A 16,654-nucleotide genomic window follows, 5' to 3' on the forward strand; every position below is an offset into this window, starting at 1 on the left:
AATAGGATGGTTTGGAGGGATGTGGGCCGGGTGCTGGCAGCTGGGACTAGATTGGGTTGGGATATCTGGTCGGCATGGACGGGTTGGATCGAAGGGCCTGTTTCTGTGCTGTCCATCTCTATGTCTCTATGACTGTATGACAGGGAGATCCATGAAAGGAATTCAAGGATTAGATTCATAGAGATGTACTGCATGGAAACACACCCTTCGGACCAACTCATCCATGCCGACCAGTTTTCCTAACCTTATCTCGTCCCATTTGCCAACACGTGGGCCATACCCCTCTAAACCCTTCCTATTCATATACCCATCCAAATGCCTTTTAAATGCTGCAATTGTACCAGCCTTCACCACTTCTTCTGGCAGCTCATTCCATACACGCACCACCATCTGTGTGAAAAAGTTGCCCCTTGGATCCCTTTTATATATTTCCCCTCTAACCCTAAAAGTATGCCCTCAAGTTCTGGATCCCCCTACCCCAGAGAAAAGACCTTGTCTACTTATCCTATCTATGACCTTTCTTGATTTTATAAACTTCTGTAAGGTCGTCCCTCAGCCTCCGACAGTCCAGAGAAAAGAGTCCAAGCTGATTCAGCCTCTCCCTCTAGCTCAAATCATCCAGCCCTGGCAACGTCCTTGGAAAGCTTTTCTGAAACCTTTCAAGTTTCACAACACGTTTCTGACAGGAAGGAGACTAAAATTGCATGAAATATTCCAAAAGTGGCCAAACCAATGCCATGTACACCAGCAACATGTCCTCCCAACTCCTATACTCAATGCTCTGACCAATAAAGAATAACATACCAAATGCTTTCTTCACTATCCTATATACCGACGACTCTACTTGCAACGAACTCTACTTGCACCCCCAAGGTCTCTTTGTTCAGCAAAGTTCCCCAGGAACTTACCATTCAGTGTATAAGTCCTGCTCCGATTTGCTTTTCCAAAATGTAGCACATCGCATTTATCTAAATGAAATTCCATCTGCCACTCCTCAGCACATTAACCCTTCTAATCAAGATTCTGTTGTACTCTGAGGTAACCTGTCCATTACACTTCCAATTTTGGTGTCATCTGCAAACTTACTAACTATACCTCCGATGTTCATATCCAAATCATTTATATAAATGATGAAAAGCAGTGGACCCAGCACTGATCCTTGTGGCATACCAATGGTCACAGGCCTCCAGTCTGAAAAGCAACCCACTGCCACACCTCCTGTCTTCTACCTTTGAGCCAGTTCTATATCCAAATGCCTAGTTCTCCCTGTATTCCATAAAACCTAACCTTGCTAACCAATCTCCCATGAGGAACCTTGTTGAACACCTTAATGAAGTTCATATAGATCATGTCAACCGTTCTACCCTCCTCATTCCTCTTTGTTACTTCCTCAAAAAACTAAATCAAGTTCATGGGACATGATTTCCCATGCACAAAACCATGTTGACTATCCCTAATCAGTCCTTGCCTTTCTAAGTACATGTAAATCCTGTCCCTCAGGATTCCCTCCAACAACTTGCCCAACACTGATATCAGGCTCACCGGTCTATAGTTCCCTGGCTTTTCCTTAACACCTTGCTTAAATAGTGGCATCACGTTAGCCAACCTCCAGTCTTCCGGCACCTCACCTGTGACTATCGATGATACAAATATCTCAGCAAGGGGACCAGCAATCTCTTCCTTAGCTTCCCACAGAGTTCTCCGGTACACCTGATCAGGTCGTGGTGATTTATCCACTTCTATGCATCTCAAGACATCCAGCACATCCTCCTCTGTAATATGGACATTTTTCAAGATGTCACCATCTATTTCCCCAATTCTATATCTTCCATGTCCTTCTCCACGCTAAACACTGATGCAAAATACTCATTTAGTATTTCCCCCATCTCCTACGGCTCCACATGTAGGCTGCCTTGCTGATCTTTGAGGGACCCTATTCTCTCCCTCGTTACCCTTTTGTCCTTAATGTATTTATAAAATCCCTTTGGATTCTCCTTAAACTTATTTGCCAAAGCTATTTCATGTCTCCTTTTTGCCCTCCGAATTTCCCTCTTAAGTATAATCCTACTGCTAAGGATTCATTCGATCTCTCCTGTCCGTATTTGACATATGCTTCCTTCTTTTCTTAACCAAACCCTCAATTTCTTTAGTCGTCCAGTTTTCCCTACACTTACCAGCCTTTCCTTTCACTTTAACAGAATATACTGTCTCTGGACTCTTATTATCTCATTTTTCAAGACCTCCCATTTTCCAGCCGTCCCTTTATCTGCGAACATCTGCCCCCAATCAACTTTTCAAAGTTCTTGACTCATACCATCAAAATTTGCCTTTCTCCAATTTAGAACTTCAACTTTTCGATCAAGTCGATCCTTTTCGATCACTATGTTGAAACTATTAGAATTATGATCACTGGCCCCAAGCGCTTCCCCACTGACACCTCAGTCACCTGCCCTGCCTTATTTCCCAAGAGTAAGTTATGCTTTGCACCTTCTCTAGTAGGTACATCCACATACTGAATCAGAACATTTTCTTGGACACATTTAACAAATTCCTCTCCATCTAAACTCTTAACACTATAGCAGTCCCAGTCTATGCTTGGAAAGTTAAAACCCTCTCCCATAACCACCCTATTATTCCCACAGATGGCTGAAATCTCCTTACAAATTTGATTCTCAATTTCCCGCTGACTATTGGGTGTCTATAAGACAATCCCAATAAGGTGATTATCCCTTTCTTATTTCTCAGTTCCACCCAAACAACTTCCTTGCATGTATTCCCAGGAATATCCTCCCTAAGTACAGCAGTAATGCTATCCCTGATCAAAAACATCACTCCACCTCCTCTCTTGCCCCCATTTCTATCCTTCCTATAGAATTTGCATCCTGGAACATTAAGCTGCCAGTCCTGTCCATCCCTGAGCGATGTTTCTGCAATTGCTATGATATCCCAGTCCCATCTTCCTAACCATGTCAAGTTCATCTACCTTCCCTGTTAGGCCTCTTGCATTGAAGTAAATGCAGTTTATCAGTCCTACCTTGTTCTCTGCATTGTTCCTGCCTGCCCTGACTGTTTGACTCGTTCCTTTTCCCAACTGTACCAGTCTCAGTTCGATCGCTTTCCTCACTATTTCCCTGGGTCAAAGCCCCTCCCTTACTAGTTTAAATCCTCCCGAGCAGCTCGAGCAAATCTCCCTGCCAGTAGTAGTCCCATTCCAATTCAGGTGCATTCCTTCTTGTACAGGTTACTTCTACCCCAGGAGAGATTCCTGTGATCCAAAAATGTGAACCCTTCTCCAGTGCATCAGCTCCTCAGCCACGCATTCATCTGCTCTATCCTCCTATTCCTACCCTCACTAACTTGTAGCAACGGGTGTAATCCAGATATTACTAATCTCAAGGACCTCCTTTTTAAATTCCTGTGTAAGTTTCTATATTCTCCCTTCAGAATCTCATCCTTTTCCCTTCCTATGTCATTGGTACCAATGTGTACTCTGACCTCCTGCTGGTCCCTTACCCCCTTTGAGAACATTCTGCACCCCCTGTGAGATATCTTTGATCCAGGTACCAGGGAGGCAACACACCATTCTAATTTCTCACCGTCAGCCGCAGAAACTTCTGTCTGTGCCTCCGACTAGAGAGTCCCCTATCAAAATCGATCTCTTGGAACCCGACATACCCCTCATTACATTACAGCCAGTCTCGATACCAGAAACTTAGCTGTTCGTGCTACATTCCCCTGAGAGTCCATCACCCCCTACATTTTCCAAAACAGCATACTTGTTTGAAATGGGGATAGCCACAGAAGACTCCTGCACTACCTGTCTACTCCTCCTACCTTTCCTGGAGTTTACCCATCTACCTGACTGTATCTGCGGCTTTTCTCCCTTCCTATGACTGCCATCCATCACACCCCCAAACTCCTGTAAATTCATTATTGCCTCTGACTGCCGCGCCAACCAATCCATGCAATCTGATAGGATTTGCAACCAAAGACATTTCCAGCAGACATAATCATCAGTAATTGTTAGGGCTCGACCTCTCTGAACCAGAAGTCCCAGCTCTTACTCCTGGGAATCATAATACAGAATGTACAGGCTACTAGCCTCACAGCAGCAGTAAAACTGGGGATGAAACAAGAACAAAGTAAGTCTTACATTAATACCCAAGTTCAGCCCATTGAATATGCAGTAGGAGATAAAATAATGCTGCGAGACTTCCAACCTGGCGTATTTTAGTCACTATTCGATAATTGATAAATCAAGCCCATTGGTACTCAAATTTTTATTGGTCACCAGTAAAACAGGATCATACCATATGACAGCATTTGGGGCTCAAAACAATGTACATCATCAACGCCATGTGTTCCTTAACAGCTTGGAAAATAATGCTGTAAATTTACCTCAACAGCAGGAAGTTGCTGGGGGAGCCCACTTTATGGGACCAGCAACTTCAGCAAATTCCAGAACTGCTACTGTTACAGAACTGACATCTTCTGATAACATTGAGACAGATAATACCGTAAGCCCCACAATATCTCCTCAAAAGCAACAATCGATAAGACCCAAAAGCAACTACTATCACCTCAACCTGGTCAACCCCAAAGCTTAAAAATGTGTTGCTGGAAAAGCATAGCAGGTCAGGCAGCATCAAAGGAGAAGGAGAATCGACGTTTTGGGCATAAGCCCTTCTTCAGGAATCGATTCTCCTTCTCCTTTGATGCTGCCTGATCTGCTGTGCTTTTCCAGCAACACATTTTTAAGTTCTGATCTCTAGCATCTGCAATCCTCACTTTCTCCTGGTCAACCCCAAAGTCAGTTATGCAAAATATGGGTAAAGGGTTGTATGAAAATGCCACCATGAATAGATATCAACTGTTCTGAATCTCTCAGATATTCAGTTATCATTTATAATGAATTGGAGAAGAGGTTATTTAATCAAGAAGGTTACATAATCGAAGGGAAAAACAGGAAGCACAGAAGTTTGACAGGCTATGCTGCAGGCATTTATGTTACAGAGATTTCTATAGTTAATGGCCTAGACATCAGCATTATCGGTTAACTTCTCAAATCAAAGGCATACTGGGTGCAATAAACAATACACCAAGTTCAGTCATCAGGAGAGGGTATACCATGAATAGCGCTACATTTCTTATCTTAGAATCACATGCTGGTACAACTAACAAGTTAATAAAGGAAACAGAAAAGAGCAGTGAACATCAAAAAAATGTAACTCTATGTAATATATATAGCCCTTGGATGTTGGATCAGTACAGGTAAAATGTAAATTAAGTGAAAAAGGGAGGATTTACTACATTGAGTCGGCGACGCTAAATTAAAGAAATTAGCTGACGGGACAGGAACTTTAAGTAAATTCTCTATCTGTGAGCTAAGAAGACTAACAAAGGTTTACCTAAAGATTAAATTATGTTTCGTGCATGGGAGGGAATGGAATAGGTTAGGGATACCTATTATACCTCAAGATGGCAAACCATTAAATATTACAACAGTACAAAATATTAGATGGTCCAAAACACCATCTGGATGAGAGTAAAGGAGGTTCTAAACCTTATGTGGTGGAAAAGGTGGGGAGAAGACTTGAAGCAACAGTACTTAAGGCATGCCAACAGATTGATAAAGCTATTGTTTGTCCCTATCTGATTACACAGCTAGACAAGCCAATGAAGTTTTGAATCCAGTTTTAAAAAAAGAGTTAACTGTATTCTCAAAATTTCAAGTACCACTTGAAACAACATGGTCAGAGTTTGATAAGGAGAATCAAGCAAAGGAGAATATTGTATCACAACATCATTAAAAGAATATTATCATAACCTGTCTTGCTCCATCACTGATTTGACATTTTGCATTTACTCTCAAATCTCCATGCACATTGGAATTAATTAACATCAGGAAGAGAAAATTTGTGACTTTTGATGTGACCGACTCAGCCATAGAAAGGGTGCCTTAGTGGCAAAAATATAAGGACAAAAAGACACAAATTTAAGGTTTTGGATAAGAAATAAAGGAAGAACATGGAGTATGACTTTTTTAAAAACATGCAGCAAGTGGTAATGATCTGGAACTCTCAGCCCAGAATAATAGTGAAACTAGAGATGATCGATGATTTCAAAACAGAATTGTTAAGGTCCTTTAGGGAAATAAATTTTCAAGTCGTCTATGGGGTTAGATGTGGGGAAGTGAAGATCACTACATTGCTCTACAGAGAGTGACCGAATTGTCTTCTCTGTGCTGCACTATGACTTCTAAGGTCTAAGTAGTCAGCAGAAACCAACCCTTGAACAATTTGATGTTTTCTACATGATGTCAAGAAAATGAAGAACATATTTGTTGCAACAAACACTATGCAACCAACATTACCTAAAATGAAGATTTGTGTTCTGAAACTGTATTACCAGCCAAGCGATTCCAGTACACCATTGGCATCTAGCCAACAAACTGGACAAACGCTCTGATATGTCCTGCTTACAAAAAGTAGCACAAATCCAATCTAGCATAGCCTACTCTCAATCATCAGTAAAATTATGTTTGTCTCATTATTAATACTATGAAGTAGCACTTGCTAACAATCTTTTGCCCAAATCTATCATCATGTTTCATTTTTGTTTCTGTTGTCTATGATCTATTTATTTCAATAACTGTTTTAAATTATTTCTGCATGCTTCTAAAGTACCTTACATGAAACCATTTGTGAGTAGTTCACACTATATTTTCTAAATGTATGCATAGCTTAAAAGCATCATTGGTTATGAGACCATTCCTTTCCTAGTTAAAAAAAACTGATTTCACTATTTCCAGTTGTGGTAATTATCTTATCCAAATGGTCTTGATCTGCCAACAGAACACCCAGGATTAATGACAACACTGTAGATCAATGATCTTGAATTTATCCCACATATGGAACAAAACCTGGCGACCTCTTACTCATTTTTCATTGATCAATCAGAAAAATCTCATCCTACTCATTCTCCACGGTTAAATAGGTCAAATCCATGAATAAATTATTCCTTTTTGACATAGAAATTACAATTCATCATCTGCTATCACCAAATGAAATGGGGAGGGGTGCAAAAAAGCACATAAAATTCATGTACCTGCTTCATCTCCACAATTGCAACATGGTCACATGCACTGTTGCACTTCCAGCTGCCTCTGTAGTGGGCCAAGTGACATTGTGAAGAAACTATGTATTCCAGGCAGAATACCTTTAAAAAGGAACAGTCTCTCTAGTAAGAAAGTTGCAACAACATACTCTAGATGCATGTTGGAAGTATTGAGAAAAGAAAATGGACATCTCATCTAAAGAATTTGACGCTCCCATGGAGGAAACAACTGGTGCAGTAGGGTCAGCTCATTGAAAGCCCTACGTAAGCAGTAGATGTGATCTATTTGGACGTCAATAAGGCGTTCAACAAGGTTCCTCATGGTAGACTGGTTAGAAAGGTTAGATCATGTGGAGTACAGGCAGAACAAGGCATTTTTATACTGAACTGGCTCAAAGGTAGGATACAGAGGAAGGTGGTGGAGGATTGCTTATCAGTTTGGACGCCTGCGACCAGCAGAATGGCACAAGGATCAATGCTGAGTCCATTGCTTTTCGTCATTTATATAAATGATTTGGATGTGAACATAGGAGGTATGGTTAGTGAGTTTGCAGATGACATCAAAATTGGTGGTGCAGTAGCAGCAAAGAAGGTTACCTCAGTGTGCAATGGGACCTTGATCAGATGGGCCGGTGTGCCAAGGAGCGACAGATGGAGTTTAATTTAGATAAACATGAGGTGCTGCATTTTGGAAAGGCAAATCGGTGCAGAACTTTTGTACTTAATGTTAATGCCCTATGGAGTGTTGCTGAACAAAGAGACCTTGGTGTACAGGTATATTGTTCCTTGAAAGTGGAGTCACAAATAGACAAGGTAGTGAAGAAGGCATTTGGTATGCTTGCCTTTTTTGGTCAGTGCATTGAGAATGGGAGTTGGGAGGTCATGTTGCGACATTGGTTTGGCCACATTTGGAATACTGCAATCAATTCTGGTCTCCCTTCCCTAAGAATGATATTGCGAAACTTGAGAGTGTTCAGAAAAGATTCATAACAATATTGCCAGGATTGGAGGGTTTGAGCTATAGGGAGAGGCCGAATAGGCTGGGGCTATTTTCCCTGGAGCATCAGAGGTAGAGGGGTGGCGTTATAGAAGTTTATAAAATTATGAGGGACATTGATAGAGTTTATGACTAAGGTCTTTCCTCCACGGTAGCAGAGTCTAAATCTAGGTTAAAGATGTGAAGGGAAAGATTTAAAAGGGACCTAAAGGGCAACCTTTTCAGAGGGTGATGTGTACATGGAATGAGCTGCCAGAGGAAGTGGTGGAGGATGGTACAATTACAATATTTAAAAGGCATTCGGATGGGTATATGAATCTGAAGGGTTTAAAAGGATATGCCAAATGTTGACAAATGGGACTAGATTAATTTAGGATATCTGGTCGGCATAGATGAGTTGGACCAAAGGGTCTGTTTCCATGCTGGACAGCTTTATGACTCTCCTGCTCCTATTTCTTATGACCTCTTGGTATTTTTGTACACAAAATGCTCAGACATTTGGACTCCCTGTGGTTGTTAGATTTTCCCCATTGATGTGGGAAGCCCCACAAAGCCACATGCATGCAGTCAATTGCACCCTGTATCAGTGAGCAATGTGGACAACTTCAGGTGCTGCAGCAGGTGGTGAAGAAGGCAAATGATATGTTGGTCTCCAGAGAAAAAGAGGATGAGAGGACAGGAACAGGAATATCCTGCTGCAGGTGCCTTGGTGAGGCCACATCTGGAGTACAGTGTGCATTTTTGGTTTATTTATCAGAGTAAGAATGTGCTGCCGTTGGAGGAAGTGCATTTGGAGGAAGATTTTCAAGACTGATTCCTGGGATGGTAAGATTAATGCATGAAAGGAGACTGTATCAATTAGGATTATATTCACTGACATTTTAGAAGAATGAAGAGAGAGCTCATGAACATCCTTAATATGTCAACAGAATAAATAGATGTGCCTGATGACTCCAGAAACAGGGGTCACAGTAGACCATTTAGGACTGAGATAAGGAGAAATTTCTCACCCAGAGAGTGGAATTCTCAGCCACAGAAAGTAGGCGAGACCATAAAAATTGAATGTTTTGAGGCGTTATAGTTCTTCGGGCTAAAGAGGTCAAAGGGCAACAATAGGAAGAGGGTACTGAGTTGGATGATCAGCAATGGGGGAGCAGACTCAAAGACCCAAATTGTCTACTCTTGCTCCTGTTTTCTAATGTTTTTATGTTTCACCTGAGCGATTAAAGCGGGTGACTTGAGTTGTATACATGGGAAAAGCAGAGTATTGCATAACAACCAAGAAGGTATAATTCCTAAATGGAGCATCCTATCCAAAGCCACATGGTGTGTTTCACTCTATCCTACCCTTCTGGGTGGGTCAGTTAGAATTGGTGGGCATCCACAGATGGAAACAGAGATGCTTGGCATCTTGTGACAAATTTAAAGAGGACCTCTTATGTATATCAGTTTTCATGTCCTAAACCTCCATTACCTCAGCATCTCACCAGGGAAAGGCAAATGTTGAGACTGCATTTAATATTCTGCATACGACGAAGTGAGAATGTAATCTAAGAGATTAAGAAGACCAATTGATGAGACAATCAATGCAACTGGGGATTGAATATACAAATCCATCCTGAGTCCTTATCATGTCCCATATGCTCGTAGTAATTTAATGTGTCATACCACTAGTGTTGGTAGCCCTTCTGTAGTGCACGTGACATGCCTTAAGGCAAAAATAAAGTTCAAAATTTCTGATGTCCTAAGGCAAGGATCATCAAGAATTATCATAAATCTCAAGACCCATGGGAAGGTTCTACAGAATTTAAAAAGGTGGACTAAGTAGATTCTAACCTCAAGTTTGCTAAGTTAGATGAAATGAAAATGGGAATAAAACGTATGAAGTTTGACTATTGAAAAAGTCAATCAGTCAGACAATGAGCTAATGATTAGAAAGGTTACTGACTTAAATGTATTTCTGTGTCTGAAAGAATGTGCTACATCCCAACAGTAATAGCCTGAACTATCACAGTAACTCTGAAGCTGGAGTCTTGATTTAAAACAAATCATGACATCAAATATGATTATGAGACTTTTCATCAATTATTGGGGTGTGTTTGATCATAAAATTGCGCTGTATAAATTTAATACAATTGATTGTAAGACATAATGATGGCAAAAGTGTGAACTTAGAAGACTGAGGTCAAAGTTCATTAAACCCAAAGAAAACAAGCAAGTCTTATGGAAAATAAAGAACATGAAAGCATGAGAAGGGTTAAAGTATGAAGTCCACTGGCAATCTGTGTTCTGTGAAAGTCAGGACGGAATAACCATAGTGGAACATTCTTACACCATTTAGCAGAGTAAGGTTAAGGCTGAAACGTCACTATGGTGAGATGAGATAACACAAATAATAAAGCAAGTTTCTCTGTCAAGTGTTATTATGACAAGATTGGGACAATAAATATTTGGGACATGACAATAAAATATCTAATTAATAGTAGTCAGCTTGAGACAGGAGACTAGTGTAACAGATAGAATAGCTAAATATCTATCATGACAGGTTAGTCTGGAATTGAAGATCACTGTAGCACAGTTAGCAATAAATATCTAACCGTGACATTAGAATAACATTAGGTAGAATGTACAACTAAAGAGATAATGGGAACTAACATCACTGGTTTATTGTGTAGCTAGAGTGAGGTGCTTTGATTAATATAGTTAGACATGCTGATAAGCTAACAGAAACATGATAAAACAAAATATAAAAATCCATGGACCCTGAGGTTCATGGGCATTCGAGAATCTGCTTTGTCAGTGTCACGGTTTTTTGTTTGCAATTAAAAGACCTACTTCTTGAAGAACTCTCTGCGTCTCCTGGTGGTTCTCTATATTTTCTTCACATCAGTCTTTGAGTTAATTGATCATGGAAAACATGACACATTTGTGATTTACCAATGGTAAAACTGATCATTTGCTGGAAACTGAGCAGTGTCAAAGTTTGAATGCACAGCTTATTTGCATGGAAAAAAATGGAAGCAAGCTTGCCTCAGAGCATTTAGCTAGCTCAGGAGGTCATCTGCTCAGAAGCTGGAAGTTGAGACACAGCAGGCTAATTACCTGTTTCGGTCTGATCCTTGAACATGTTCATAGACCAGTTCACTGGTGATTTTAAACACTGTATAGGTAAAGTTTTTGCAGTATTTTTATATATGGACCAGATCAGATCCCCTCAAAACTACTCAACATTAAGCAAACACAATTTATTCAAACACTACAGTTAAAATACAACAAAATAAAGAACTTAAAATAACAACTCTTTTGGAAAACTTAACTGAATAATGATTTGGAGGTGCCAGTGTTGGACTGGGGTGGACAAAGTTAAAAATCACACATCACCAGGTTATAGTCCAACAGGTTTATTTGGAAGCACTAGCTTTCAAAGTGCTGCTTCTTCACCAGGTGGTTGTCACCTGATGAAGAAGCAGTGCTTCGAAAGCTAGTGATTCCAAATAAACCTGTTGGATTATAATGTAGTGTTGTGTGATTTTTAACTTAGAGAATAAAAGAGATTAACTATTGCAAATTAACCATTCTAATTTAACAACAACTCCAACACATCCTGTGGCAAAAAGGAAAATTCGGAAAACAGATCTCACATGCAATCCAGCAGCCTAGGAAAAGGACCTCCAGCCTCTGGCTGTAATAGAGGGGGGAAAATAGTTTCCAATTCTTCAAACCCACAACAGCAACTGATGAAAGCTAACTAAAAACCTTGATCGGAGAGAGCTTGACCACACCCACTCAGGCTGCTTCTGTTGTTCCAACTTAAAACAAAACCCAAGATCTCACAAGTTGTTTATCTTATCATGGACTGCTCCGGATCTGTCCCTGAGTGTCTCTTGAAAAGAAACCCAGGACAAAACACACATCTTAAAGCCACAGCATCATCACAGTAATGTACTTTGCTGGAAGAAAGAACATTAAGTGAATCCTATTATTAAAATTGTTTTGGATTAATGATATTCAGAGTAAACCCAATGGACTGAGCAAAATACAAATAAAATCCTACATGGGCAACACAAATCCATCTTCCAATGTTAATTAAATAAATTACCAAATAAGTTACTTTAGTAATGTGCGCAAGAGAACCTTTTGTGGAAATTGGCTGCCACATTTTCTATAAAACAATAGTAATTGTAGTCCAAAAGCTTTTCAATTGTGGAAAAACACTCCACAAAATTCTGGGCTCATGAATTACATGATATAAGTGTAAGTTTTTACTTTCTCTTTTCACCGTAGTTTAAATGAACATTAACATAAATGTGGATGCTTTAATTGATCAGTAAGTAAATGTGCTAATAATTGAGACAAAAATATTTAGTAAATAAATATTAATCAACAGAAAACTCAGGTTCAAAGTTACGCATTTAATAGCACACAAACTCAATGCATTAAACTACATACTCAAATTAACATTGGTATCAATAAAAGTCTCTTACTGCAGCTTTTAAATCTTCATTCCGTTGTTCTATTGTTTTCACTATATTCTCCAAGCTTTCATCTCCTTCTGGAATACTGATGTCATCATCAGCAGGAATCTTAACAAAACAAAAATACAAAAACAAGACAGAAAATCATGGAAATATTTAGGTCAGGTCGCAGCTGTGGAAAGAAAGATAGAGTTATGATTTCAAGTAGTGATTTTTTTTGTCAGACTGAGAAAAAGAAATGTACTTGTATTAGAAATACAAGCTTTCCTGTAGAAGGGTTTTGTCTGATGCTTTTAGAATTTGTCCTGTATACAAAAAGAGCCTTACAAACTTTCAGACAACTTCATGTCTTCTGTTGAAGTTAGCCCAGGAAAATATGGGCATCTCTGATCACTCTCCACCCTAAACCCCTTCCCCTCCCAACTACACTGCCATTACTGGAAAATCAGTCTCCCAAAACAATTTCAAAATCTCAACTTTGACCCTACTTTCATCATGACATTTCTGCAGCTACTGATCTGCTCAACCTGCCCAACATTCTGAGTTCCATCTTCAAACCCCTTGTCCCCATTTAAACAATACTCTCACACCTTGACCATTTCTCCAAATAGGAACCAAATTAAGTGCAAAGGATGCAGATTGAAGAGATATGCTGGATAGATTTACCCAATTGTACCAAGTCACATAAAGCATTACCACATCCTGCTCTCCATTCCCAAAATTCCTCATTGCTCCAAGATCATCTTAAAAAATGAATACAAATTCTAGTTTCAATATTATAAAATCGTATCTCCAGTCTCTTCCACCCAATCTTCAATAAGTGGGGATAAATTAATAAATGATATCAATATTAGAAAATCCAACTCTGTGTCATAACATCTTTTCATAAGGGCTTCAAAATGACGCAAACATACTTTAATTTCACACAATTTCAAGCTCTTGATGCTGTCACAGGATAGTAGTGTTTGGGCTCCTGAGTCTGTCTGCTCCAGGCTGACGGCATCCTGTTCTCTCTCTCCCTTTCAGCTTTTAAAAATTTATTTTTGCTCCTCATCTTCAAGATCAGAGTGGTGTCGACCGGGTGGTGGCTACAACATCTGTGATGTGATTGGGACTCCTGACAGTGACAGGCCCAGAGCCTACAATCATGGCAGCAGTGGTGCTCAAAGCAGGGACTCATGGCTGCAGTAGGCCCAGAGTGGAGAGTCCTAGCTGTGTCTGCAAGGCAGCAGACCCAGGGTCCACTGGGGCATCAGTGTCATCATTGCTGCATCAGGTGCAGAGACTCCTTGAGGCTTGGAACACCTTGCAGAGTCCTTGCAAAAACTCTGGAGTTGTGCTTGAAATCCAATTTGAATAGAAGATGAACTCTGTTTTAGCAACTGATCGTCATAGAGTCCTACAGCACAGAGACAGTACCTTTGGCCCAGACTAGTCCATGCTGACCAAAATGTCTGTCCACACTAACCCCATTTCACTGCACTTGGCCCATATCCTTCAAATCCTTTCCTACAGTGTATTTGTCCAAATACCTTTTAAATATTATTAATGTATCCACCTCAACCACTTCCGCTGACAGCTCACTCCATACGCGTACCAACCTCTGTGTAAAAAAAGTTGCCCCTCAGGTTCGCTTTTATTCTTTTCCCTCTAATCTTAAACTGATGCTCTCTGACTGCATTCACCCTAACCATGCCTCTCATGATATTACACACGTCTATTAGATCCCCCCTCAATCCGTTATGCTCTAAAGAAAAAAGTCCTAGCTGGTCCAACCTCTAGAACTCAGACCATTGACTCCAGGCAACATCCTTGTAAATTTCTTCTGGATCCTCCAGTTTAATGACATCGCTCCTATAAAAGGTGACCAAAACTGAACACAATACTCCAAGTGTGGCCTCACCAACATCCTGCACAACTGCAACATAACTTGGGAACCATGACGTCATGCTGCTGCTGTACAGAATTCTGGTGTGGCCGCACTTGGAGTATTGCGTACAGTTCTGGTTACTGCATTATATAAAGGATGTGGAAGCTTTGGAAGGGGTTCGGAGGAGATTTACTGGGATGTTGTCTGGTATGGAGGAAAGGTCTTACAGGGAAAGGCTGAGGGACTTGAGGTTGTTTTCGTGAGAGAGAAGAGGGTTGAGAGGTGGCTTGAGACATATAAGATAATCAGAGGGTTAGATAGGCAGGACATTAAGGCCTTTTTCCTCAGATGGTGATGGCTAGCATGAGGGAGCTTTAAATTGAGGGGTGATAGATATAGGACAGATGTCAAAGGTAGTTTCTTTACTACCTCTAGTAGTAGAGGCATTGAATGCACTGTCTGAAACAGTAATAGACTCACCAAATATAAGGGCATTTAAATGGACATTGGATAGGCATATGGACGAGAATGGAATAGTGTAGGTTAGATGGGCTTCAGATTGGTTACACAGGTCAGCGCAACATCAAGGGCCGAAGGGCCTGTACTGCACTGTAATGTTCTATGTTCCCAACGTCTTTACTCAATGCACTAACAGATGAAGGCCAGTGTGCCAAAAGCCTTCTTCATTACCCTATCTACCTGCGATCCCACTTTCAGAGAACGGTGAACCTGAACTCCAAGATACTCTATTCCACTAAACTCCTTAGGCCCTACCATTCACCATGAAACACCTATCTATATTTGACTTACCAAAATACAAAACCTCACACTTATCCACACTAAACTCCATTTGCCCTTTCTCGGCCCACTTCCCCAGCTGATCAAGGTCCTGCTGCAATTTTTGATAACCTACCTCACTGTCCACGATACCACTTATTTTAGTGTCATCTGCAAACTTAGTAATCATGCCTTGTGCATTCGTATCCAAATCATTGATTCAGATAATAAACAATAATAGGTGCAGCACTAACCTCTGAGGCACCACACTAGTCACAGGCCTCCGGTCCAACAAACATCCTTACACTATTATCCTCTGCTTCCTGCCATCAAACCAATTTTGCATCCAATTTTCCAACTCATCCTGGATTCCATGTGATCTAACCTTCCAGAGCAGCCGAACATGTGGAATCTTATCAAAGGCCTTACTGAAATCTATATAGATTACATCTACCACTCTGCTCTAGTCAACCTTCCTGGCCACTTCATCAAAGAACTGCAACAAATTTGTGAGGCTTGATCTCCCACTCACAAAGCCATGGTGAAAACTCCTAATCAAATCCTGTCTTTCCAAATGCATGCATATTTTATCCCTCAGAACTTCTCAAGTAACTTGCCTATCACAGATGTTAAGCTTACTGGCCTATAGTTGCCAGGCTTTTCTTTGCAGCCCTTCTTGAATAATGGCACAACATTCGCTACCATCCAGTCTTCCGGCACCTCACCCTGGCTAATGATCATGCAAAAATATCAGCCAGGGCCCTCGCAATTTCTTCTCTAGCCTTTTACAGTGTTCTTGGATATATCTGGTAAGGACCATGCGATTTATCTATCTTCATACATTCGAATATATCTAACACCTTCTCTACTGTGAAAATGGACTGTCCCCAAGATATCACCACAAAACTCCCAAGTCATCATGTCTTTCTCCATGGTAAACACAGAGGAGAAATATTCATTGAGAACCTTGCTCATCTCCTGCAGTTCTACACATTCATGTCTATTTGAGGGGCACTATTCTCTCTCTGTAGCTATCCTTTTTCCTTCAATACACTTAAAAACCTCTTTAATCTTCTCTAATCTTCTCAGCCAAGGCTATGTTGTGCACCCTTTTCGTCCTCCTGATTTCCTTCTTCAGTAAACTTCTGTATTCCCTGTATCTCTCCAAGGATTCCCTTGATCCCAGCTGTCTGTACCCAAGCTATGCCTCCTTTTTTCTGGGCAAATCCCCAATGTCTCTGGACATCCATGGTTCCCTATTCCTGCTAACCTTGCTCTTCACCCTCACGGGAACATATCGACCTTGAACTCTAGATATCTCACTTTTAAAGGCCTCCAAATTGCCAGAGGTCCCTTTGCCTGCAAACAAACTACTCCAATCAACCCCTGCAAGCTTTGTCCAATTCAATCAATATTCAC

At 40.6% G+C, this 16,654-nt stretch overlaps 1 protein-coding gene across 3 annotated transcripts in view; it reads right to left on the bottom strand.

Annotated features, from left to right (window-relative positions):
* The window catches only part of spag16 (sperm associated antigen 16), a 1,014,658-nt gene that overhangs the window by 975,163 nt on the left and 22,841 nt on the right, over positions 1 to 16,654 (bottom strand). For all 3 annotated transcript variants that reach the window (XM_072578621.1, XM_072578623.1, XM_072578620.1), the window contains exon 3: positions 12,598 to 12,696. In XM_072578621.1, coding sequence (XP_072434722.1) covers positions 12,598 to 12,696 — 99 coding nt within the window. The remainder of the gene's footprint in view (positions 1 to 12,597; positions 12,697 to 16,654) is intronic.

Source organism: Chiloscyllium punctatum, chromosome 10 (assembly GCF_047496795.1).
Source record: "Chiloscyllium punctatum isolate Juve2018m chromosome 10, sChiPun1.3, whole genome shotgun sequence".
In the NCBI taxonomy this organism is placed as follows: Eukaryota; Metazoa; Chordata; class Chondrichthyes; order Orectolobiformes; family Hemiscylliidae; genus Chiloscyllium; species Chiloscyllium punctatum.